Source organism: Symphalangus syndactylus, chromosome 5 (genome assembly GCF_028878055.3).
Source record: "Symphalangus syndactylus isolate Jambi chromosome 5, NHGRI_mSymSyn1-v2.1_pri, whole genome shotgun sequence".
NCBI classification, from domain to species: Eukaryota; Metazoa; Chordata; class Mammalia; order Primates; family Hylobatidae; genus Symphalangus; species Symphalangus syndactylus.
The window spans coordinates 121076845-121102358 of NC_072427.2; the positions used below are offsets into that span (position 1 = coordinate 121076845).

The 25514-nt window shown below is 42.0% G+C and overlaps 1 protein-coding gene across 13 annotated transcripts in view; it reads left to right on the forward strand.

The window, feature by feature from the left end:
- Window positions 1-23193: 23193 nt before the first annotated feature.
- Window positions 23194-25514, forward strand: part of DMXL2 (Dmx like 2) — a 178959-nt gene continuing 176638 nt past the window's right edge. For 2 of the 13 annotated variants that reach the window (XM_055279126.2, XM_055279128.2), the window contains exon 1: window positions 23398-23731. In XM_055279126.2, the coding sequence (XP_055135101.1) occupies window positions 23645-23731 (87 nt within the window). In that variant the 5' untranslated portion in view covers window positions 23398-23644. Of the gene's footprint in view, window positions 23732-25514 lie in introns of all 13 variants that reach the window. The other 11 variants (XM_055279129.2, XM_055279130.2, XM_055279123.2 and 8 more) reach the window with 10 other exon arrangements.

Consider the following 25514-nt stretch of genomic DNA (forward strand, 5'->3'; position numbering starts at 1 on the left):
GGGATCTGCCATTTTATGGAGGCCTGTGGGGACCTTGGTCAGCATAATATTTTGGTGTGATAATCAGTAGGGATTTTGTCAAATTTTTCACGGAAAGAAAATAAAAGATGTCTAGGGCATTACTTTTGCTGTTGAAAACTAGACTTTAAATAAATTTGACATGACTTGCTCTTGGTGAATCCTTGTTGGCTCCTGATAAATATATTCCTTTTTTAAATTGCCACAAATTGTGTTTTATTCTCTATTAAAGATTTTTCCAGGTTTACTAGTTTGTAGTTTTTGGTACCCACAACATTCTCTTTAGAAAATTAGTACATTATTTGCCTGAATTAAACCTTCTGGCATTTCTCACTAAGAGGCAAGTTGGAGTCATAAAATGTATTTACTTTTTCATGGAATTGAAAGGAAACGTCCTAGGCAAGTTCATTAAGAATCCAAAGAAGATCTCTTCTTTTGAGGTAAGCAATCAAGAACAGTGATCAAGTAGTTTTGCTTCCCATTTAGATCTGGTTTGAATCTTAGCTCACAGATGTGTCACCTTAGGCAAGTTTCTTAACCTTTCTAAACCCCATTTTTTCTAATCTGTAAAAGGAATTGCTATGGCAATTACACAGGGAAATTTTTGTAAAGCACTTAACACAGCACCCGACACATAGTAGCTATCATCATCAACATTGTCAGCAGCCTCATCCTCCTCATCTTCATTAACAGGAGCCAGCCCCTCTTGGATTGATTTTCCAGGGCAGTATTTTGTGAACCTCAATAGAGTGCTCCATGGGCCAAAAGCTTGATTTCTTTCTGCCGACTGACTGACTGAGTTCAGAAGGATCAATTCACACATCAAATTCACAAGAAACTGCTTATTTATTCATTTATAATGACAAGAGACAGCTGCATCGATATATTCTTTCCTTACACATATAATAGGGAAGCCAAATTATCTATGAAGGTGGTTTGATTAGTACAGGCTCATTGTTCCTTCCATTGGAAACACCCCTTTCCTCTTAGGCAGCAAACTAGGTTACAGTTATAGACATGCCAATAGAATTGCACTCACTGGAGATGACACACAGGCACCCATTTAGACCTTACTGCTGACTGTAAATGATCTTTGTGGGTAGATAATTGATCTTACCCATTACATGTTCATTTTTATCATTTCATTTTTGGAACCTTTATCTTGTGGGCTTTCGGGGGTACATCATTGTCTTTAATTGTTCATACTTCATCTTTGACTAACTTCAACAATTTCTTCCTTAAAGACTAGCTCTGAAATACCATGCTTTATAGTTGGATAAGAAGGTAGTGAAAGGTGAGAAGTGGGGGTGTTGAAGGATATAACTGTACTGTCTTTCTGTTCAAAATATCTTTCTGTGGCTGGGCGTGGTGGCTCACACCTGTAATCCCAGCACTTTGGGAGGCCAAGGCAGGTGGATCACCTGACGTAAGGAGGTTGAGACCAGCCTGGCCAACGTGGCGAAACCCCCTCTCTACTAAAAATACAAAAATTAGCTGATCATGGTGGTGCATACCTGTAACGCCACCTCTTCGGGAGGCTGAGGCAGGAGGATCACTTGAACCCAGGATGCTGAGGTTGCAGTGAGCCGAGATCGTGCCACTGCATGGTAACAGAGCAAGACTCCGTCTAAAAAAAAAAAACCCCAAAACCCAAAAACAAACCCAAAATGTTTTTGTGTGTTTATATTATTTAAAAAGTCATCAAAAATGTTCCAACTACTTTATAGAGGTAATGTTAGTAAATAGGTAAGAGCCGGGCGCAGTGGCTCATGCCTGTAATCCCAGCACTTTGGGAGCCCGAGGCAGGTGGATCACCTGAGATCAGGAGTTCGAGACCATCCTGAACAACATGGCGAAACCCCATCTCTACTAAAAATACAAAAATTAGCTGGGCATGGTGGAATGCACCTGTAATTCCAGCTACTGGGGAGGCTGAGGCAGGAGAATCGCTTGAGCCCAGGAGGCAAAGGTTGCAGTGAGCTGAGATTATACCATTGCTCTCCAGCCTGGGCAACAAGAGCAAGACTCTGTCTCAAAAAAAAAAAAAAAAAAAAAAAGTAAATAGGTAATAATGGCTACTTTTTTTTTCTTTTTGACATGGAGTCTCGCCCTGTCACCCAGGCTGGAGTGATGCGATCTTGGCTCACTGCAAGCTCCACCTCCCAGGTTCACACCATTCTCCTGCCTCAGCCTCCTGAGTAGCTGGGACTACAGGTGCATTCCACCATGCCCGGCTAACTTTTGTATTTTTAGTAGAGATGGGGTTTCACCGTGTTGGTCAGGCTGGTCTCGAACTCCTGACCTCAGGTGATCCACCTGCCTCGATCTCCCAAAGCGCTGGGATTACAGGCGTGAGCCACCGCGCCCGGTTATAATGGCTACTTTTATTGAGCAACCATTGTGTGCCAGATCTTAATAGCCATATATTATTACATTTAGTCCTTACACTTAGAAATGTAGTTTTATTCTCATTATTCAGATGAAAACACTGAAGATCAGAGAAATGAACTGCCTAAGGTTACACAGTGAGTAGCGGGCAGAAGCACCGTCTGAACCGCCCTCTGATTCCACAGCCTGTGCTCTTTCTTCCACATTACATGCAGGAAACAAGTCCTGTCCTGTTTTTAAGATCATTGGTTCTTCAACATCTTAGTTTTGAATCACAGAAAAGTAGAGCATTAGGTAGACAGGATTTCATAAGAAAAACAATTTAATAAGATAAACAAATTATTGGATAAGATCATAGTACAGGATAAGATCTGATCTTGCTTTGGGAAGTTTGAGAACAGTCATTACACTACTTATGGTGACTGGGTTCAAGCCCAGAGATGTCTTAAATAAGTAAGTCAATGTCACTGATGTCCCAAATGCCTATGGATCTCACTCTCTGATAACAGTTTCCAGACTTTTGAATTTCAGAAATATAAATAAATAACAAAGTGGGAAAAGGAATAAAAATAACCTTGCAAACTTTTTTATTTTGCCCAGTAAGGGCAAAATAAAGTACACTACTCTGTACTGTGACCTTTGTTTCCATAAAGATGAAACATTTTAGTACTCCTCTCCTCCCAAACTGGAAAAATATAATTTGAAAACAAAGGATTGTTCCTCCAAAGAAAGAATAATTGGTAACCTTACTCTCCATATATATTCCCCATTGTCATTATTTTTGTCATATTTGCAGTAAAGAGGAGAACTCTGTCTTTTAGTGGTTCTGGTATTGGATAAATGGCTGAACTTACTTCATAGTTCCCAGAAATGATCTTTCGGTAAATTACAACTAAATCAGGAAAATGGAACAAGATAAAGACAATATAGAAAGCTAATTGATCTTGCTTTGCATATAGACCTTCAAGCTTAATTTTTAAAAGTTGTTGAGTGACATTTCCATTTCTGGTATTTATTAAAAATTTGCAGGGTAAAGCATAAAGTTTTAATCTGTTAATCATTTGTTTAAGGTGGTAACTAATCTTTGAGATCTTGAGGCCCAATGTATTTGTATTTCGACATTAGCCTGAGCCAGGGGTAAGTCAAGAACTAGCAGGAACTTCTCAATTTACAAATCGTAAGAGAAGAAAACAAGGAAGTTTCATTGCTTCAACCAAAAATGTTTACTAAGTGCTTATTTTAGTTTTGGGCATAGTCACTAATAATATAGTTTATGGAGCCACTAAACCCCGAGCTCTTTAAGAGCAGGCTCTGTGTACTCCCAGCTGCTAACAGGTCCCAAGCCAAGTGAGGAGCACAAATAAAGTTTGTTGAATGAATGTGAGAATAAATGCCAAGCACTTCTAAAAATCACAACAAAGACAGGATGAAAGGAAGCTTGTTTACTTAAACATGACTAACTAGAATCAAGGGATATGCCTTGACATGTATGAGGTAAATTTAGGAGAAATAAAGGAAACACAGGATAAAGTAAAAATAAAGTAAAAGTGGGCAAAACCCAAATAATCCTAAACCAAAGCCAAAAACAAAGTCTTTCCCTTGCAGCAGCTTGGATCCAATATTGGAGAAAACTGGAATTGGGCATTCTCATCATAAAATATATTAAGTGAAATGTTGTTATTATAAAAAAGATATATAGTGTTTACCAGAGAGGGCTCAGTGAGGGGGTACTTTTTCTACTTCTACTGATTTTACTAGAAGATAGGACCTGGATTTATATATATATATATTTATTTATTTTCTTTCTTTCTTATTTATTTTTTTTTAGACAGAGTCTTGCTCTGTTGCCCAGGCTGGAGTGCAGTGACGTGATCTCGGCTCACTGCAAGCTCCACCTCCTGTGTTCATGCCATTGTCCCGCCTCAGCCTCCTGAGTAGCTGGGACTACAGGCACCCGCCACCTCACCTGGCTAATTTTATGTATTTTTAGTAGAGATGGGGTTTCACCGTGTTAGCCAGGATGGTCTTGATCTCCTGACCTTGTGATCCGCCTGCCTCGGCCTCCCAAAGTCCTGGGATTACAGGCTTGAGCCACCGTGCCTGGCCTAGTTTGTTTTCTTTTCACTTTTTTTTTTTTGAGACGGAGTTTCGCTCTGTCGCCCAGGCTGGAGTGCAGTGGCGCAGTCTCGGCACACTGCAACCTCTGCCTCCCAGGTTCAAGCAATTCTCCTGCTTCAGCCTCCCGAGTAGCTGGGATTACAGGCACTCACCACCAGGCCTGGCTAATGTTTTTGTATTTTTAGTAGAGACAGGGTTTCACCATGTTGGTCAGGCTGGTCTCGATCTCCTGACCTCATGATCCACCCGCCTCAGCCTCCCAAAGTGCTGGGATTACAGTCATGAGCCACTGCGCCCAGCCCCCGTTTTTTTTTTTTTTTTTTTTAAGACAGGGTCTTGCTCTGTCGCCCAGGCTGGAGTGCACTGGCACCACGTCGGCTCACTGCAACCTCTGCCTCCCGGGTTCAAGTGATTCTCTCGTGCCTCAGCCTCCCCAGTAGCTGGGATTACAGGCATGTGCCACCACACCCAGCTAATTTTTGTATTTTTAGTAGAGATTGGGTTTCACCACGTTGGCTAGGCTGGTCTTGAACTCCCGGCCTCAAATGATCCATCTGCCTTGGTCTCCCAAAGTGTTGGAATTACAGGCATGAGTCACTGCACTTGGCTGGATTATAGCTTTATTATAAACTTCTACTGAATTCTCCAAATATATAAGGCAAAAGAAAGGTGCTATTTTTTGAGCAGTTGGTTCACAGTATATGTTAAATAATTGGTCTTTTGATTATTTCCACCAGCACTCTCCGTAGGTTTCATAGTGTCTCCACTATGCTAGGTAAAATTTAATAATAATAATAACTTTTATTATTAAATTTGACCTGAAACACTTGTGTAGCATTTATTCTGTGCTAGGTAGTGTCCTAACTGCTTTATACGTGTTAATTTATTTAATTTTTATAACAGTCAATGAGGTAAGTAGTATTATCACTCCCATTTTATAGATTAGAAAGCTGGAGTATGGCATGGTTAATTTGCCCACCATCGCATAATTAGCAAGTAATAGATCTAGGATTTGAACTTAGCATGTTTCTCGAGTCTTTGTGCTAGATTGCCTCCCACTTAGGATTTTGTTCATTTGAAATACCAAACGAATCCTACACAAGCCTACAAAATCAGAATCTCTGGGAGCAGGAGTCCACCATCTTGAATTTTTTTTTTTTTTTTTGAGATGGAGTCTCCTTCTGTCTCCAGGCTGGAGTACAGTGGTGCGATCTCGCCTCACTGCAACCTCCGCCTCCAGGGTTCGAGCAATACTCCTGCCTCAGCCTCCCGAGTAGCTGGGACTACAGGTGCTCACCACCACACCCAGCTAACTTTTGTATTTTTAGTAGAGATGGGGTTTCACCATGTTGGACAGGATGGTCTCGATCTCTTGACCTCCTGATCCACCCACCTCGGGCTCCCAAAATGCTGGGATTACAGGCTTGAGCCACTGTGCCCGGCCCACCATCTTGAATTTCAACAGGCTTTCCAGGTGGTATTTGGGAGCCAAAACCCTAGGTTCCTCTTCCTTTGTCTTGCCACTGTTAGTCAAGCAATCACCATGACATAGTGGTTGTTGTCTGTGCATCTGCATCAACTCTTTAGAACAGGTGTCAACAGCCTATTGAAAATCTCAGAAATAATAATGAAACACTCGCAGAAATTCTGCAACACTAATGCTTTTGATGGCACAGAGAATGATGTGTGGAAAAACCTGACATTGACAATTTTGAGTTGAAAAGTAATTCAGTAGAGTTGAAGTCTGAGTGAGAGAGAGTTTTGGGAAGTTTTGACCAATTCATTTTGCTTATATATATATATATTTTGGTGTAGGCTCAAGAGAGCTAAATATGATAAAAAAAATCAAGAGATTTTTTGATAAGTTTGAAATAAATATCCCAAGTAATAAGAAAGCAATGTGTCACAGTTTAATTGGCTGTTTTTTTTTTTTTTTTTTTTTTTTTTTTTATAACATAATGGTTTGTCTTAGAATCAGTGATTAGACGAAATACAAGAGATGAGGCCAGGTGCGGTGGCTCACGTCTGTAATCCCAGCATTTTGGGAGGTCGAGGTGGGTGGATCACCTGAGGTCAGGAGTTCGAGACCAGCCTGGCCAACATGGTGAAACCCTATCTCTACTAAAAATACAAAAAATTAGCTGGTCATGGTGGTGGGTGCCTGTAATGCCAGCTACTTGGGAGGCTGAGGCAGGAGAATCACTCGAACCTGGGAGGCAGAGGTTGCAGTGAACCCAGATCACGCCACTGCACTCCAGCCTGGGCAACAGAGCAAGACTCCGTCTCAAAAAAAAAAAGGAAAGAAAAGAAAAATACGAGACACATTATCTTAGTCTTTAAGAATTACCCTTTGGGGCTGGGTGTGGTGGTTCATACCTGTAATCCTAGCACTTTGGGAGGTTGAGGTGGGAGGATTGTTTGAAGTCAAGAGTTCAAGACCAACCTGGTAAACATAGTAAGACTCCATATCTTAAAAAAGAAAAAAGTACCCTTTGGTTCCTGATACATGAATGTGATATCAAAATTCCTTGTCAGTAAACCTGGATTCTTATTTAGAAAGAAACCAGAACAGTGAATTAAAAGGTAAAAAAAAGGCTGAGCGTGGTGGCTCACGCTTGTAATCCCAGCACTTTGGGAGGCCGAGGCGGGCGGATCACGAGGTCAGGAGATCGAGACCACGGTGAAACCCTGTCTCTACTAAAAATACAAAAAATTAGCCGGGCGTGGTGGCGGGCGCCTGTAGTCCCAGCTACTCGGAGAGGCCGAGGCAGGAGAATGGCGTGAACCCGGGAGGCGGAGCTTGCAGTGAGCCGAGATTGCGCCACTGCACTCCAGCCTGGGCGACAGAGTGAGACTCCGTCTCAAAAAAATAAAATAAAATAAAATAAAATAAAAGGTGAAAAAAAATCTTGTGAACCCAAAGGACTAGATGGTAGAGTCTAGAATGCTCCTTCCAACCTGGGCAACAAAGTGAAACCCTATCCCTACAAAAAATAAAAAAAATTAGCTGGTCATGGTGGTTTGCACCTGTAGTTTCAGCCACTCAGGAGGCTGAGGTTGGAGGATCACTTGAGCCTGGGAAGTAGAAGCTACAGTGAGCTGTGATCACACCACTGCACTCCAACCTGGTGAGAACCTGTCACAAATAAAAAGAAAAAAGAAAAAAAAGAATGCTCTCCCATCTCCACACCTTTCTTTCACATTATTTCAACCTGGTCGAGATGTTTGAGGTGGGCGTGTGGTGGGGGAAGTCAAGGACAGAATAATAACTGGCTGATCTGAAAGGTTTTGCGCTAAAGGTGTAAATAATTTATCATGAAGATGGTGTAATTATCCCAGAATGTTTAGCTTGTCATGCTGGCTCCTCTTAGGGTTCAAGCAGGAGCCTATTATATTGTTATCATATAATGAGATAATCTCCAAATAACATTACTTTACTCCTATATGTACAATTAATTTGTAAGCCACTGCCAATTTATTAACCAAACTCTAAGAGAAAGCTATTAAAAAGCAAGACAAAACAAAAGCAAGACAAAACAAAAGCAAGGGTTCTAAAGCTAGCCCGTAATCAATTATTACACAGGGTGATTCAAAATATTTTTTTAAAAAGTGAAAAATTATGGCTGCTCTGCCTATGAAGTAGCCATTCTTTATTCCTTTACATTTCTTTTTTTCAGATGGAATCTTGCTCTGTTGCCCAGGCTGGAGTGCAGTGGCGTGATCTTGGCTCACCGCAACCTCCGCTTCCTCGGTTCACGCCATTCTCCTGCCTCAGCCTCCCTTGAGTAGCTGGGACTGCAGATACCCGCCACCACGCCTGGCTAATTTTTTGTATTTTTGGTAGAGACGGGGTTTCACCATGTTAGCCAGGATGGTCTCAATCTCCTGAGCTTGTGATCCACCTGCCTCGGCCTCCCAAAGTGCTGGGATTACAGGCTTGAGTCACTGTGCCTGGCCTATTCCTTTACTTTTTAAGTAAACTTGCTTTCACTTTACTTTATAGGTTTGCCACAAATTCTTTCTTGTGTGAGATCCAAGAACCCTCTCTTTGGATGTGGTCCAGACCCCTTTCCAGTAACATCTTCCTGGTGAACCATGAAGGGATGATACTGAGGAGGCCACGACCTGAAGAAAATAGACTGCAACACTAATTGGCTGACTTTGGGTAAGTGGTGGGGTACTCAGGTAAAGGATGGGATTGGGTTAGAGGCCCAACTTAGGGGAGTTAGAGTCCCTCCTAAGACAGAGAGGGTTAAAGGCCCCTCTTAATAAAAGGCACGAATGCTTGACCAAACTTGGGTTTGAAGCCCAACTTAGGAAGGTTAGAGTCCTTCCTAAGATTTATGGGGTTAGAGGCCCCTCTCAGTAAAGTCCTTCTTGGTTAAAAATGGATTTGGCACTATGGGATGTTAACTGCTATTCTCTTTGAATTAATCTGCCTTGCACTCTTTGCTGAAGGTTGTGGGTGACAGGATTAGGTATGTACAGGATCATGGGACATAGGGGGCTTTTTTTTTCTCCCCCAAAGGGGAAACTAGAGAGCTGATGGAACTGCTGGAAAAAAAAATCCCTTCACTACCGACAAGCAGCTGCTTGAACTTTTGATTCAGTGTTGCTGCAATGGGCGGGTCTCTCTCTGGCCTCTCTGAGCTCCTCATCTTCCCTACACTGCCACAGACAATGGTTTTCTCCTTTTTCTCCTTTCCCTTTCCTGTTATGCAGGGCGATCATCTTGCCCAGAGACCACATTTTGAAACTTCTGGTCTGAAGTTGGATTAAAGATGACAGGGCTCATCCAGGGGCAAGCTTGACCCTTGCCAGTTCAATATTGGATGCTGAGGGGAGTGGCTAATGTCTGTTTTGTCACACTTATTTTTACCCTGGCTAGAGCAAAATGGAATAGAAAATGTTAATTCAGGTTCCCCATGCAGCTGGTTGGGTGGCATCTTACAATATTGAGAGAGTTTTGCCTATGATTCCATGAAACGAAAAACGATGATTTTCCTTTGAGTTGCAGCTTGGCCCCCAGGGCTTTCATGCAGTGAGCAAGGTCGTGAGGGCTGCTCAGGGAAAGAAAACCCAGAAACCTGGCATGCTTGCCAAAGGGTAAGGAGTTCTTACCAGTCAGACTTCTCGTCTCTCTCCCTGTGCAAACTGGTTGAGTGAATGGTAAAAATCAATGTTTATCTTCTCTGCAAAGTTTTGATTAATGGAAAAAGAATGTGTGAGGCCAGTCTTAAGATATAGTGAATCTGGTGTACTTTGTGCTATAAATTTGTCTTTCTGCATTGTTCTGTCATAAAGAGGAGTACCTTAGGATAGAATATTGGCTTAGGACCCCCGTAAGCCTGCTGTTCAAGACACTCCAGGAAACTGGTCAGTTACAAACTTTGCTGCAGGTCTCTGAAACAAAAAAAATTAGATGAAGTTTCCTTCTCATCATGTTTTATGTCCTTGGGAGCTTGACCTTGTAACCATGTGGCATTACTTTCTCTTGGTCTTCACCATCCAGGGAACAGGAATTTTGGGGTTCATGTTATACTTAGCCCTAAAAATTATCTTGAGCAGTTAAAAGCCTTTGCAAGCTCAAAATTGGCTGCTCTAGGCTCCTTCTGGGAAGGGCAATGGAAACTGCCCAATGCTATAGCTTAGTTGCAATTTAGATTAACCCTGCTTATTCCTGTGAACCAATCAGTGATCTCTGACTGCAGTTCAGAAGAAACAAGAGGGATGGGTAGTGTAAAAACCTGGTTCAGTATTCTAATTCTGGACATTTATTGGAATCAGCTAGCAACCCCATAACAGCTTGGTTCCAGCAGTTGCCAGTTCATGAAAAGCCTTCTAATTTAGTTTATTTGGGAAAATTTTATTTATTTTGCTTTACTGTTGTAGAATATATTGCTGTTGTACTCTTTGTGTAGGAATGCAGGATAAGCTTACTGAATGTTTTCTTAAATTGAACACTTACTAATCTTCCAGAAACTCAAGATTTTTGAATGGCCCTTGCCATACCAACACTTTCTGACTGAGCTCCTCTTTGCCCTGGATGCAAAAGACCCTAATAGTTAGGCACGAGTATCACTGCCCCTATTCAGCCTGATCCATCTCTTACAGAAGATAGATCTTCATCCCTTTATAACCCTTAGAATTAAGGGTTCCCTTGTAAAAGAAAGGGGGGAAATACGTAGAGGCGTTTGATCCAGAGCAACTCCGTCTTGAATAGGGGCTGGTAAATTGGCTGCATGCATAGGAAGTTAGGGATTCTGAGCTAGAGGATGAGACAGGAGGTCGGCACAAGATGCGGGTCATAAAGACCTTGCTGATAAAACAGGTTGTGGTTAAGAAGCCGGCCAAAACACACCAAAACCAATATGGTGATGAAAGTGACCTCTGGTTGTCCTCACTGCTCATTATATGCTAATTATAATGCATTAGCATGCTAAAAGACACTCCCACCAGTGCCATGACAGTTTACAAATGCCATGGCAACATCAGAAAGTTACTTCATGTGGTCTAAAAAGGGGAAGAACCCTCAGTTCTGGGAATTGCTCACCCCTTTCCTGGAAAACTCGTGAATAATTCACCCCTTGTTTAGCATATAATCAAGAAGTAACAATAAGTATAAGCAGCTGGGAAGCCCATGCGGCTCCTCTGTCTATGGAGTAGCCATTCTTTACTCCCTTACTTTCTTAATAAACTTGCTTTGACTTAAAAAAAATTAGAGGCTGATAAGGCAGAAAAAGCATCTCACTGGGGGTGTAAAGTGAAGAGAATCTGAAACCCGGCTTGATTTTGTAGCATGAGAATAGGCAGAGAGTGTCCTATAGGAATCACTGGTCACAGATCAATAGCCAAAACTCTAATAATTATTTTAGTTCCATAAAAGAAAATATGACTTCTTTTCTTTAACTCTGAAAGAGTTTTAGGGAATTACGGTTTTCTTAAGTTAGACTTCTTTCTGTAAGTAGCCAGTGTTTTTTAAAAACTATCCAACTTTTGGCCAGGCGCTGTGGCTCACAGATATAGTCTTAGCATTTTGGGTGGTTGAGGTGGAAGGATCGCTTGAGCCCAGGAGTTTGAGACCAACAACATAGGGAGACCCTGTCTCTACAAAACATTTAAAAATTATCCAGGTGTAGGCCGGGCATGGTGGCTCACGCCTGTAATCCCAGAACTTTGGCAGGTCGAGGCAGGAGGAGCGCCTGAGGTCGGGAGTTCGAGACCAGCCTGACAAATGTGGAGAAACCCCATCTCTAACAAAAATATAAAACTAGCTGGGCATGGTGGCACATGCCTCTAATTCCAGCTATTCGGGAGGCTGAGGCAGGAGAATCGCTTGAACCTAGGAGGTAGAGGTTGCGGTGAGCTGAGATTGCATCATTGCACTCCAGCCTGGGCAATAAGAGTGAGACTCCATCTCAAAAAGATAAAATAAAATAAAACAAAACAAAACAAAATAAAATAAAAATTATCCAGGTATAATGGCAGGTGTCTGTAGTCCCAGCTACTCAGGACGCTGAGGTGAGAGGATCACTCAAGTCCTGGAGGTTGCGGTTGCAGTGAGCTGTGATGAAGCCACTATATTACAGTCTGGGTGACAGAGCAAGACCTTGTCTCAAAAACAAACAAACAAAAAACTATACAACTTTTGTTAGAAAAAATAGTTAGAAAAATTATAATTCATAAGAAGTCTAAACAAAAATTAAGTGTGGTCTGCTAGCTTTGGACTTGGTACTCATCATGACTCCAACTCAAATAAATGAGAAAGTCACTCATTCAACTTGACATAAAGGAATATAGGGGTGCAGAGGCACACTCATACTGCAGTAGATGAAGAGATAGGAAGAAAAGCTGCCATGTGAGAAGCAGTACAGGGAGCAGGCTTGGGAGGAAGGAGCCAATTCAGGTAAATGAATACTAATTGATCAGAGCATCAGTCTGGATGCCTACAGAAATCACAACGTAAGGTGCTGTTCGGTCGCTATAAGGTAATTAGCTTTCTCTGAGCGTACCGCATAACTTGTTGCCTCTATTTTCGCATATGCTTTTCATACCTCTTTGCCTGGTGAATGCTTCAGGACCTGGGCAAGTTAGGACTGATCAAGAAAAACGAAGGGCAACAAAAGAGTTTAATAAAAAGGATGCAGCAGGCATTTCATGGACTTCAGAAAAGAAAAGGCAATTGGGCCACTGAGGATGTGCAGTTGGAAAGCCAGGATCAGAGTCTGTAATTCCATTGCTGCAGCCTCTGATCTCCACTTCCTGCTGTGCTCTACCTTGTGTCCTGCTTCTCTCTGCAACACAGCCTTTTCTGCTCATTTAGGGTTCCTCAGCTCCACACTTTGGCCTGTCCTTGTGCTCCCTTCAATCCCACCTTTGCAAGTTCTTTAAAGTCCTACATCTGCTATTGTTCAAGTAAGGATCTCTGTGTCCCACATTCACATCCAAGCTCAGAAAATCTGGTTGGTTCAGCCCAGCCTGTAAGTTAGTTTTCACTTGAATAGATGTAGACCCCCAATTCAATCAGCTGATCCAGGACTTTGTGATCAGATGGGACAAACATAGTTAGGATGCCCCTTTTAGCAGAGATGATAGATGGAGGAAATTTCAAAGGGGGCATGATTTGGATTGGCATCTTAAAACGTGTCCACTCTATTTGGCATAATTATTACCCTGTACTCTTAATACCATTATTACATTGTATGGGATTGTATCATTTTTATATTTTTCCTACTTCATTAGACTTTCAGTTGTTAGAGGGTTCTTCACCGAAGGTACATCTGACAATTTATTTTGCCTATTCCCATGAATTTCTTGACAATTCATAGCTTAGATTTCTGTCTACAGAGTCTTGCATTGTATGACCTCAGTGTGCTTCTGTTTCCTTATCTATAAAAAGGGGTTCATAAAACTGCCTATGTTATTAGGTAGTCATAAGCATTAAAGATAATGTGCTCCATAAATATTGCCTATCATATTATCTTTTTTTCTTTATAGCCTCTTTCCTCACACGCCAAAATTTTTGTGTGTGCTTGAACTGAATTTTCTGTAGGGAAGTCATGAATGAGTTTTTGCATTAGGAATATGTGTATCGATTCCCTAAAAATAATCCTAATTGTGCTCTCTTACAATTCCATTTTGTACATGCCACAGATTTATCTTAAGGTATAGCACTTTCATATTGTACATAAATTATTTGTTTATATGCTTTAATATGTACTAAATAAGTCCCTGAAGTCAGGGGAAGAAGTTTTTCTGCCTTTGCCTCATCTTTGTATCCCTAGAGTATTTGTTGCTGCCTGGAATGAAGATGCTCTCAGTATATAATTTAACCAATCTCTGAAGATATACTTTTGAGCTCATACTCTAGCAGACAGACTCTGTAGACAGAGATCTAAGCTATGAATTGTCAAGAAAAATTATTCAAGACTTGGAAATAGGCAAAATAAATTGCCAAATATACCTTCAGTGAAGAGCTGGGCATTGCCTAAGAGAATTTTAAGGATTGTCTGATGTTATTTGATTGATTTGCTATTAACTAGGCTATTTAAAAACACTGAGAATAAAAGCTAAATTTTTGGAAAACTGACAGCAATATAACTAACTCATTTTCATAAGCAATGCAAATGAACTGTCAGGTAGAAAATAAAAATCTCTGTAAGTCAAATTCTTATTTGGACTGTTTTAACATCTTACTGGTTTCTTAATCAAGGAATGAGTTGAATAAAATCTTTGGCATAATTTCATTTTATATTTGCATGGGAGTTGTGCTGCTAACTCACTGAAAAAGTATATTGTAATAGAAGTAATATGATCAATCTTATAGTGAAGACAAAGACTTAGGGGAACAGAGGGTGGGATAAATTTATTTAACATCATTGGGAGGAAAGATTTTACCTAGGTGATTTTAAAGCTGGGCTTTGAAGACAATGTTGAATTGGGGTGGAGCTGTGTTTGGAGAGGGGAAGGGAGAAAGACCTCTAGGCAAAAGAAACTGTTAATACGGTGGGTCTCAATGGAGTCTGTTTACCAGAAAGACTACTGGCTCTTTACCAACTGCTTTTCAAAGGTGGTGAGATTTTGGGGTTGTAGGCCTACTGACACTGTTGTAGAGCTATGGAAGTCATCATCCACTCCAAGATCAAAGCCCCAGGAGGCCCATAGACTTGTTCAGGAACCCTCTGCAATGCCTGTCTTTTAAACAAATTTAAACATGTCTTTTGTATTCGCATTTGAAATTTTACATATAAATGTGGACAAATTATTGTGTTTTAAAAATAATGAAATATACTCCATACAACTTTATATCTTCATTTAAAATTTAATTTTGCAACTGATATGGAATACATAATGTTAATCTGAGCATGATTTCCTAGTTTCTTAAACTTCTTCATAGACATAAAGAAAGGCCATCTTTTGTTTAAAAATTTAAAATCATTGTTTTCCCAATATAAAAGCAACTCATATATATTCATTGTAGAAAAATTGGAAACAAATATGGAAAAAGATTGAAATTAAACTTGTTTATAATTCTATCAACTAGACATGAGTGCTGTTAACGTATTTTCTAGAACTTTTTCTTTGTACTCACATGGAGTTTGTTAATTAACAAAAAATGACTGTTTCTTTTTATTGAGGTAAAATTCATATAACATAAAATTAACCATTTGAAAGTGAACAATTCAGGAGCACTTAATAGATTCACAATGTTGTGCAACCATCAACTCTATCTATTTCCAAAACATTTTTATCACTACACAAGGAGACCCTGTACCCCTATTCATTTCTTCCCTCGGGCCCTGGCAATGCCAGTGTGCTTTCTAAGATCTCTATGGATTTACCTATTCTGGAAATTTCATATAAGTGTGTAGCCAATGGGACCTTTGTGTCTGGCTTCCTTTATTGAGCATAACGTTTTCAAGGTCATCCACATTATGGCATATGTCAGTACTTCATTCCTCATTATGGCTGAATAATATTCTATTGTATGTAGATAGCACAATTTATCCATTCATATGTTGGTGGTCAGCTTTTTCTTTTTACATCTTCTTTTTGAAAAATGCAATAAAAACCTTAATCTCTCCTGAACATTTTTCATAATCTTGCTTCATATGTAGAAGGGTTAATGGTCACAGGAATATGCCTATACAAATATGCTTGCAGTATATAGAACTAGATTAAAAGGAGAGTCAGTTGATAACGTCAGATTTTTTTGGTTAACACCTGATGCGTGTAGGTACACCCACATGCAGGGAAATACAAACCACCACCACCACCACCACACAACAACAAAAAACAAACACTGGACCCAGACCCTTTGGCACATGCTTGTTTCTGTTGCCCCCAGATACAAATTTTTCCCTGTAGGCAGGGATGCCATCTCTTCACCATGAGGAACTGCTGATTCCTCTCCCCTCTCACTTCCCTTTAGGAGTGTGACCATCCTGGCCCACCCCTAAGAGTACTGTGCAGTACTTGGTGATTTCAACACCACAATGCCTGACTGTTAGCTTGACTGATTTTTCTCTCAGCAACCAGAACAACACAAGTTCATTTTGCTCTCTAAGTCTAGCATCAAATGAACTTGTTTCTCTCTCTTTAAAATTGTATTTTGCTTAAGTACCATGCCAGCAAAATTAATTCATTTCTTCAGATGCACAAAATGGTCTGTTGACTACCCAGCAGGCCATGCCTGATTTAGTAACTAACTTCAACTTTTGTTCAGTCCTTATCCTTTATCTCAATACTACTGGCTTTCTATCCCCACAACTACCATCTGCCCTCCCGGCAGGATGTAGTATTTTGTTTTCTGAGGCCTTGGAAAAGTATGTAAGTCCTAAAATATTTGCGACATTTTCACTAAATTTACATAATGTACCCTGATACAGTTAATAACTACTTGGCTTAATTAACATTTCTTGAGTTCCTACTGTGTTCCAGGTACTTTGCCAGGCTTTAGCAATTACACACACACACACACACACACACACACACACACACACACAGCTAAGAGTATGAGTTAGAATTAGCAACATCTCTAACAGAGACACAAAACATAGTGGCTTAAATAATATAGAAGTTTATTTCTCTCTGATGTAAAAATCCAGATGGAGAAGCCCAAGGCTGGTGGGAAGGCTCCACAGTTGCCTGGAATTCAGTGACAAGTGACAAGCTTCCAGTTTTTTTTTTCTCTTTCTTTTCTTTTCTTTTCTTCTTTCTTTTTCTTTTTTTTTTTTTTTTTGAGACGGAGTCTCGCTCTGTCGCCCAGGCTGGAGTGCAGTGGCGCAATCTCGGCTCACTGCAAGCTCCGCCTCCCGGGTTCACGCCATTCTCCTGCCTCAGCCTCTCCGAGTAGCTGGGACTACAGGCGCCCGCCACCACGCCCGGCTAATTTTTTTGTATTTTTAGTAGAGACGGGGTTTCACCGTGGTCTCAATCTCCTGACCTCGTGATCCGCCCGCCTCGGCCTCCCAAAGTGCTGGGATTACAAGCGTGAGCCACCGCGCCCGGCCTTTTTTTTTTTTTTTTTTTTTTTTTTACAGCATCTCATTCTATTGCCCAGGCTGGATGTAGTGCAGTGGTGCAATTTTGGCTCACTGCAACCTCCACCTCTGGGGTTCCAGCAAATCTCCCACCTTGGCCTTCAGAGTAGCTGGGACTACAGGCATGCACCACCATGCCCAACTCATTTTTATATTTTTTGTAGAAACGGGGTTTCGTGAGGCTGGTCTGGAACTCCTGAGCTCAAATGATCCATCCACCTCAGCTTCCCAAAGTGCTGGGATTACAGGTGTGATCAACTGAACCCGGCAGCTTCCAGTTTTCTACTCCACCATCCCTAGGGTTGAACCCTCATCCTCATGCTCCAAAATGGAGCTTCAGCAATCTCATCTATGTTCTAGGGAAACAGGATGGAGGAAGGAAGGATGAAGGCATAAAAGGTATGATAGCTACCTTTTAAGGAAAATTTCCAGAAACTACTATACTTCTGCTTTGATCAACATCTAATTGATCACAACTTAGATATAACCAAGTGGCAACAAGGTAGGCTGGGAAATGTATTCTTTATTCCAGGCATCTATTTCCCAGCTAAAAACTGAGGGTCCTGATGAGGAGAAAACAGATAATAGATAAGGCAATCAGAAATTGTCAGCATCAAAACACAGTCCCTGCCCTCTAGGCAGAAAAGGTAAGAGAATACTGTGAGTATGTAACAAAGGAATCTAATGCACACTGTGCAAAGTTTTCCAGAAATGGGGGTGCCTGAACTGAATTTTTAGGGAAGAGTAGGAGTGAAAGAGTGAAATAGGCAAAGAGTATGGTGGTAGTAATGGTTTTTTTTTTTTTTTTTGACAGAGTTTTCACTCTTGTTGCCCAGGCTGGAGTGCAGTGTTGCGATCTCAGCTCACTGCAACCTCCACCTCCCAAGTTCAAGCAAAGTCTCCCAAGTAGCTGGGACTACAGGTGCATGCCACCATGCCTATTTTTTTTTTTTTTTTTGTATTTTTAGTAGAGATGGGGTTTCATCATGTTGGCCAGGCTGGTCTCGAACTCCTGACCTCAGGTGATCTGCCCACCTCGGCCTCCCAAAGTGCTGGGATTACAGGCGTGAGCCACCACGCCTGACCAAGTGGTGGTAATGATAATAGTGAGGGAGTTTCTGGAAAGGGAAATTAGCCAGTGGCCAGAGGCTTGAAAAGAATTGCTGTATATTAGTGTGGTTGTACTCTACATTTAGAGGTCAGGAATGTTGAAAGATGAAGTTGAAAAGATAAGCAAGGGTGAATACTTTTTGTGTCTGGTCTACTCTGTATAATTATTCATATGATAAAATATTAAAAAAATTAGTTGCCACTTAAGCTCTTGCTTAAATGAGTTTATAAAAGTGCTAATCAGTGATCATTAAGGAAATAAATTGTATACATAGAGCATATTACTTTTCACAGTACAATCATAAATAGGTACCTGCAAAAATATGAACCAATCTTCTCTATACTCCTTCTAAATGGTCAGTGTTCTCAGAGCCTAGCAACAAAATAATCTAACTAGATGAAAACTTATCGTACTCACCTGCTTATAAGATGCATAAAGATTCACCTTTACAACAGAGAAAGGTATTTAAAAACTGCCCCATGTCCAATGCACTTACATTAGAGATAAAAAGCCAAATGCATAATGAATGAGAAATAGCTGAGTCTGAGTTACAGTCACCAAGAAGACAATAATTTAATGCTACCTCTAGCAGAGAAAGAGAGCAGATACATAAGTTTTTTTTTCATCCTATAAGTGGCATTCTTACCTAAAGCAAAAGCAAATATAACAAATCGGAGGCCACAGAGATGGTCAAAGCTAGAGTTTGAGGCTGTGATACAGATTTTTTTGCAAAGATGGCCGATAACTTCTTCTATACCCATTTTCAATGTGACTTTTCTGTTCTTCCCATTGAAAGGTGGATTTGTTTTCCTAGTTCTTGAATCTGTGCTGGCTCTGTGACTTGTTTCGACCAAGGAATATGATAGAAGTGACTCTGACCTTCAAGGCCATGTACCTTGAGTCTCATGTGACCATGAGACTGCCATGTACAAAAGTTGGTCTAGTCTATGGAGGACAAGATGCCACATAAAAGGGAACTGAGGCACCCCAGACAACAACTAGTATCAACTGCTAGACATGAGGCCATCTTGGACCTTCTACCACAGTTCACTGCAGTTATATGAGTGAAACCAGCAGAAGAACTTCCCAACCGATTCACAGAACATACGAAATACTAATAATTGTTGTTTTAAGCCACTATGTTTCAGAGTGGTTTGTTAAAGTGATAACTGATATAGGTTCGCACCTATGATATTTTAGATTAAAATGCATCATTGCTACAGTTTATGACTGAAAAGCAATACAGGTATTGCTACAACATCAATTTCAGACTTTAACACAATAGGCTGCAAAATGAACTGGTAGCAGAATGTCAGGGCTTCCATTGCTATACAACTGAAGAAACCAGAAGCTTAAAGTGTTAGACATCCCTAGGAAAACTGTAAGGTCCCCACAACTAGAAGAAATATTTTTTAAAAATAGGTATTAGATCCTCAAACAAATGGAATCACTTGAGAAATTTAATATTTAAATTATATAGATAGCTCAACAAGAACTAATAACAGATATATCAAAGATCAACATTATGATACTGTAGATTTATGAGTAAAAATTCCAGTTACCTCTGTAGGTAAGAGTAATAATGACACAAGTCATGCCCCTTGACTCTTTTTTTTTTTTTTTTTGAGACAGAGTTTCACTTTTTGTTGCCCAGGCTGGAGTGCAATGGCGCAATCTTGGCTTACAGCAACTTCCGCCTCTCGGGTTCAAGTGATTCTCTTGCCTCAGCCTCCTGAGTAGCTGGGATTACAGGCATGCGCCACCACGCCCGGCCAATTTTGTATTTTTAGTAGAGACGGGTTTCTCCATGTTGGTCAGGCTGGTCTCGAACTCCCAACCTCAGGTGATCCACCTGCCTTGGCCTCCCAAAGCTCTGGGATTACAGGCGTGAGCCACTGTGCCCAGCTGCCCCTTGACTCTTGAAGATAAAGTCCTTGAGTTCCGTGGTGTAGTGGACAACCTCCAAAATGGCTGCTCACGACTCTCCCTTCCTGGCACTCACTTTCTTGGGAAATAGTCTCCCACACTAAGTTATAGCTGACCTGTGCACCCAATAAAATATGGTGGAAATGATGGTGTGTGACTTCTAAGGCTAGGTTATAAAAGACATTGCAGTTTCTACCTTGGTCTCTCTCTTGGATCACTTGCTGTTGGAGAAGCCAGCTGCCGTGTCTTGAGGACACTCACACAGCACTATGGAGAGGAACACATAGGAGCTGAGGCCTCCATCTATCTGTTAGGCTCAGCTTGCTAGCCATGAGAGCCTGCCATCTTGGAAGCAGGGCCTTTGACTTCAGTCAAGACTTCAGATGACTGTATCCCTGGCTATTTCTTTTTTAGATAGCTTTATTGAAAGTATAATTTAATTACCATAAAATTCACTAATTTCAAGTATACAATTCAATGATTTCTAGTAATTTTACAGAACTGCCCAACCATGACCACAATCTAATTTTAGAATATTTATATCATGCCAAAAAGAAACCTCATACCCATTAGCAGTCACTCTCAGTTCCATCTTCAGCCCCAGGCAACCACTAACCTATTTTCTGTGACTGTAGATTTGTCTTTTCCGAAAATTTCATACAAATGATTTCATACAAACGAATTATGTGGTCTTTTGTGTCCAGCTTCTTTTATTTAGCATATAGCTGACATTTTGATTGCCATCTCATGAAAGAGTCTGAACCAGAACTTTCCTGCTGAGCTACTACTAAATTATTGATTCACAGAAACTGTGAGATAATGAATCTCTACTGTTATTTTTGGCTGATAAATTTTGGGGTAATTTATTGCACAGTAATTGATAACTAGTACACATAGGTATGTGATACTGCTGGGAAACTAAGTCCCACATTTAATGGCACACATTCAATGGGCCATTAAACCCAATCCCAAAGGTACTATTAAGAGTTGTCTTGGGATCTCAAATCCAAGCAAAAAGAAAAAAAAAAAGAGTTGTGGACATGATAAATTATATCTTACAATTCGATTAGCATATTTTGTTAATAATACAAAACTACTTTTTCTAATTTTTAAAAGAAAGCCATTTCCAAAATTAGAAGAAAGAATTTCCAATTTGTTTTTAGGTCCATGAAAAAATTTGGATGAACAAGAAAGAGATGAAATTGTGGACAGTCAAAAGTGTGGTCTAGCTGCCCTGGTGGGCTACCAAGGAAACTTGCCATATTAGTCTGGAGTGAGTTTTGACTCATCAGATTGGACAATAAAAGGCTCAGCTGTAATTCCAGGAGACTTAGTCATTTGCAACCTTGAGATGCAGCCATCAAGAAGCCATTTAAAGGATTCATGAGGGAAGAGAACAGGTGGATACAGGCTTCAGATTTTGAGTTTGATACCAAGAGGAAGAAAGAGGCTCACAACTTCACAACTGTGTGAATGGGCCAAAACTTCATGGAATGCTGTAAAACAAGAGCCAAATGTGAAATGGTTTAAATAATGTGAATTAGTAACACTCTTGGAAACCTGAGTACAATTTGTTGTTTGATGATAGTTTTGACTTGGTTTCTAATGCAGTGAAGGTCAAAGATTGAGAGACTCATCTAGAATCCAGTAGTAACAAAAAGGAACCCTTGGATATGGCGCGGGGGAAGGGAGGAAGAGGGAGAGAGGAGGGAGAGAGAGGGAGGGAGGGGGAAGGGACGGAGAGAGAGGGAGGGAGGGGGAGGGTGGGGGGGAGAGAGAGAGAGAAAGAGAGAGAGAGAGAATGCCGCAGGTGATTAGGAATTATTTTTCATTCTTCCTGCAACTTTCTACTGAAAAGATTACCAAAGACTGACAGATCTTTGCCTCCAATCTTCCCCACCCTTCCCTTTATGCTTCAAAATCCTACAAAGTCATCTTCCCAAAGCAGCTCTGATTATATAAATTTTTGCTTAGAAACATCTGATATACCCCCACTGCATGCAGAGTGAAATCTGGGCTTCTTGGAGCATTGAAGACTCTCCATAATATGTTTTGGTAGGCCAAAAGATAGACCATTTGGATACCTTGATCTCTTGCTAAGTATTATTTACTTTCCCTACCCTATAAATCATCTGCCTCAAACATTAATCTTTGTACCTTCAACACCCCTCTATTTTCTGTACTGTATTTGCAGCATTTCTTAGCCTGTCAAAATTAAACTCAGCGTTTATGTCAGGCTATGTCTCCATAATGCCTTATCCACGCCCTTAGTCAACATTCTTCTTCCTCTTCTGTGGTGCATAGATTTTTATATCTCAATCACACCACCTTTGGCGTTCTGCCTGGTTTTACAGATAGTTGTGTCTTGGTGTCCCCTACTTCCTTACCCTGTGATTCAAGCATAGTATGGGTTAAAAAATTTGCCATGAATTGGCCTGTGGCAGGGATCTGATGATCCTTGTTATCAACCACTCAAAGTTTAGCAGATAGTATGGAAAATCAGGCGAGTCTGCTAATTCATGAAATTACTCATGAAAAAAAGTCTAAAGGAGTCACCCGTCTCTAAGGCGGCTTTTTGCTGTCTAGAATAACCGTGACAAAAGGTGGGAGCAAAATAATTAGCTTTCAGGGGAGTACGGCTTCTCTAAATAGTTGCAAGATGCCTACATTGTTTATGTAAAATAAAATATCTTATGTACTGCACTTTGGAAAAGACTGAAGAGATCTAAGATAGCTCCAGGTGGAAATTCCCGGTGACGGGTGTCCTTCTTCTGAGGTCAACTGCACTGACCATTGCACACTGTATTCTGGAATAGGTTCAACACAGCAAAACGGGCTCGTAGCGCGTCCCCGGCGTCCGACTGCTGCGTGGCACCGAGCGACCTACACCCCACTCCGCCCCCGCCTCCGCCCCCCACCTCCGCCCCCCACCTCCGCCCCCCACCTCCGCCCCCCACCTCCGCCCCCACCTCCGCAGCCCGGGAGGCTCCAAGGGAACTCCCGCACGTCTGCGCGCCCAATCCCGGGACGGCGGGTCGGCGCGGCGCGCGCAATTGCCCTGGAAACCACGGCGCGCGCACGCGCAAACGCGGGTGATTGTGGGGGAAGAAAGACTGAGCTGAGAGCTTTGACGCGGGAGGAGGGCTCTACCTCCCGTCGACCGTCGCTCCCCCGCGGTGGGCGCGCGCGCTGGCCCGCTCCCTTGCTGCACGCTCCCGGCTCGCGCGTTCCCCCCGGTGCCTTCCCCCGCCTCACACGCACCCTTGCCCTCCCGCATTTGTGCGCCGGTGCAGCAGGCAGTGGGAACATCCGGGCATTTCCGCAGCTGAGCGGCGACCCGGGCGGCGGCGGCGGTCGAGGAGCTCCCATGGCAGGGACGAGGCAGAGAGAAGGCGAAAGGGGGGCGAGGAGTTAAGCCAGAGCCTCTGCAGGGCGGGTTTCCGAGGGAGGCACAGAGGGAAACGGCTCTCGCAGCCGGAGGAGGGCCGGGCGCGGGGCTCGTCGCCCCTCTCGCGCATTCTGTCCAGCCCGGGCTCCGGAGATGCATCTGCATCAGGTCCTCACCGGGGCTGTCAACCCTGGAGACAACTGCTACTCCGTGGGCAGCGTCGGGGATGTCCCCTTCACGGTGAGCGGCGGCCGGGAGCCCTAGGGGAAGATACCAGGGGCCAGACGCGGGGGCAGGGACCTCCTGTCCAGGGCGCACGCCTCCTCAGGAGGCTGTGAGATGTTGGTGGGCCCCACCCGTGGCCCCTTTGCAGCCTTGGGGTTTAGTTCCCCCTGGGACCCGTGGGACCGTGGGTCCTGCGTCTGGTGTAGGAAATCACCCGTTAGGGGAAAGGCTTAGGAATCCACCGCACTCTCCACCCCCAGCAAACGGGCCTGAGGTGACTGGACTAGAAGAAGGCTCCTCCTAGGGCGGCCCTTCGGTCTGCGGTGGAGGAAAGTGGTGGTGCCGCTGAAACCCCAGAGCGTCCGTTTCGCACCTGCTCTCGGTGTGGAGGCGAAGAGACTTGGTGTTGGTCTCGGAGCGTGGAGGCGATGCTGCGCCTTGGCTCCCCCTGCCCGCTGTGCTAGGGCAGCAAGGAGCTGCTGGAGTCTGTGGCTTTAAGCCTGACTCTGTGTATCTCCTGATAATGCAGGATCTTAATTCCAACCAGAAGATAGAAAAATTCATCCTCTGCGCCCGAAAGATTTAGAATGGAAGGGTTAGAGTCACAGTGGCTTGGAGAGCTGTCTCATTTATCAGGAGGTCGTAGTTTGGTAATCCTCCTAGATAATATTTTAATCTGTAAGGTAGCCTTTTTTTTTAATATAGTAAGGCAATGTGAAAAATTTACGACAGTGCTTGTTTGAGAAAAGTGTATGTATACATAACGTTTTAGAATCTCCTTAAAAGCTGGATGAAATAGACATGTTTCTCAGGGAGATTGGACTCATCAGTCCTTTTTGAGAATGGAAATGTTCAAACCAAGCCTTGGAGCTTCGTTTACTCATAGATAGACCCCCATAGATTAATGAGTTCTTTTTTAAAGAATGAAATTTATACATGGTCTTCCTTAAAAGGAACTGTAGGCAGCCAGACCTTTATTAAATACGTTTTGTAAACTGTTCTTCTTGATAAAATTGGAAATAGCGTAATGGTATGCTTTTTAGACAAGGAAAACCCTTTGATGTCTGCTTTCCAACGGTGTTTTTAAAACTGCGGAAAATAAAGCTTCAGCAAAACTGCAGAATCATTATGTAGCAGTGCATTCTGGAACAGAATTTATTTTTTGACGTTTTGTGATACATTAACCCCAGAAGATTGCTTTTTAGCCGTTTTAATTTTTTAGTGTAATCCACTTGGCCTAGCTCCAGTTTAGAACGACCCCTTTTGTCATCTGTGTTTTATGTACATGTGACTTAAAATATTCATATAGAGCTGAGCTTGGTCTTAAGTGTGTGGAGAATCTTTTGGGGATAGAGAGAAGAAATTTCCCTGTTCCCAGTAGTGCAGATAGGAAGTTCCTCAGGGTTAGAAGAGTGGGCATCTTTCATCAAGAAACAAAGCTGGAATCTTTGGTTATAGATATTTTCCTGCTAGAATGGTGGTGGTAGTTTTCTGCTTCCATCTAAAGTGGAGTGCTGTCTCACTGCAGGTCTGGTATGTAGAACTAAATAAACGGTTCAGATGCAGCCTGGAAAAGCCTGTGTTAAGAACTGTTAGTGCTGTGCAGGTGTGGTTATGCTGTAGGCCACTTGTGACCAGATGCTTAGAGTCATTTTCAAATCTTCTTGCACCTCCCTAATTCAGCGTTTCACAAAGTCTAGTTGACTCTGCACTGTCTACCAGATTTACTCCTTTTCATATCCTTAACCACCACCTTATTTTACAATCTTATTGGTATTAATATAAAAGCTTTCAAAAC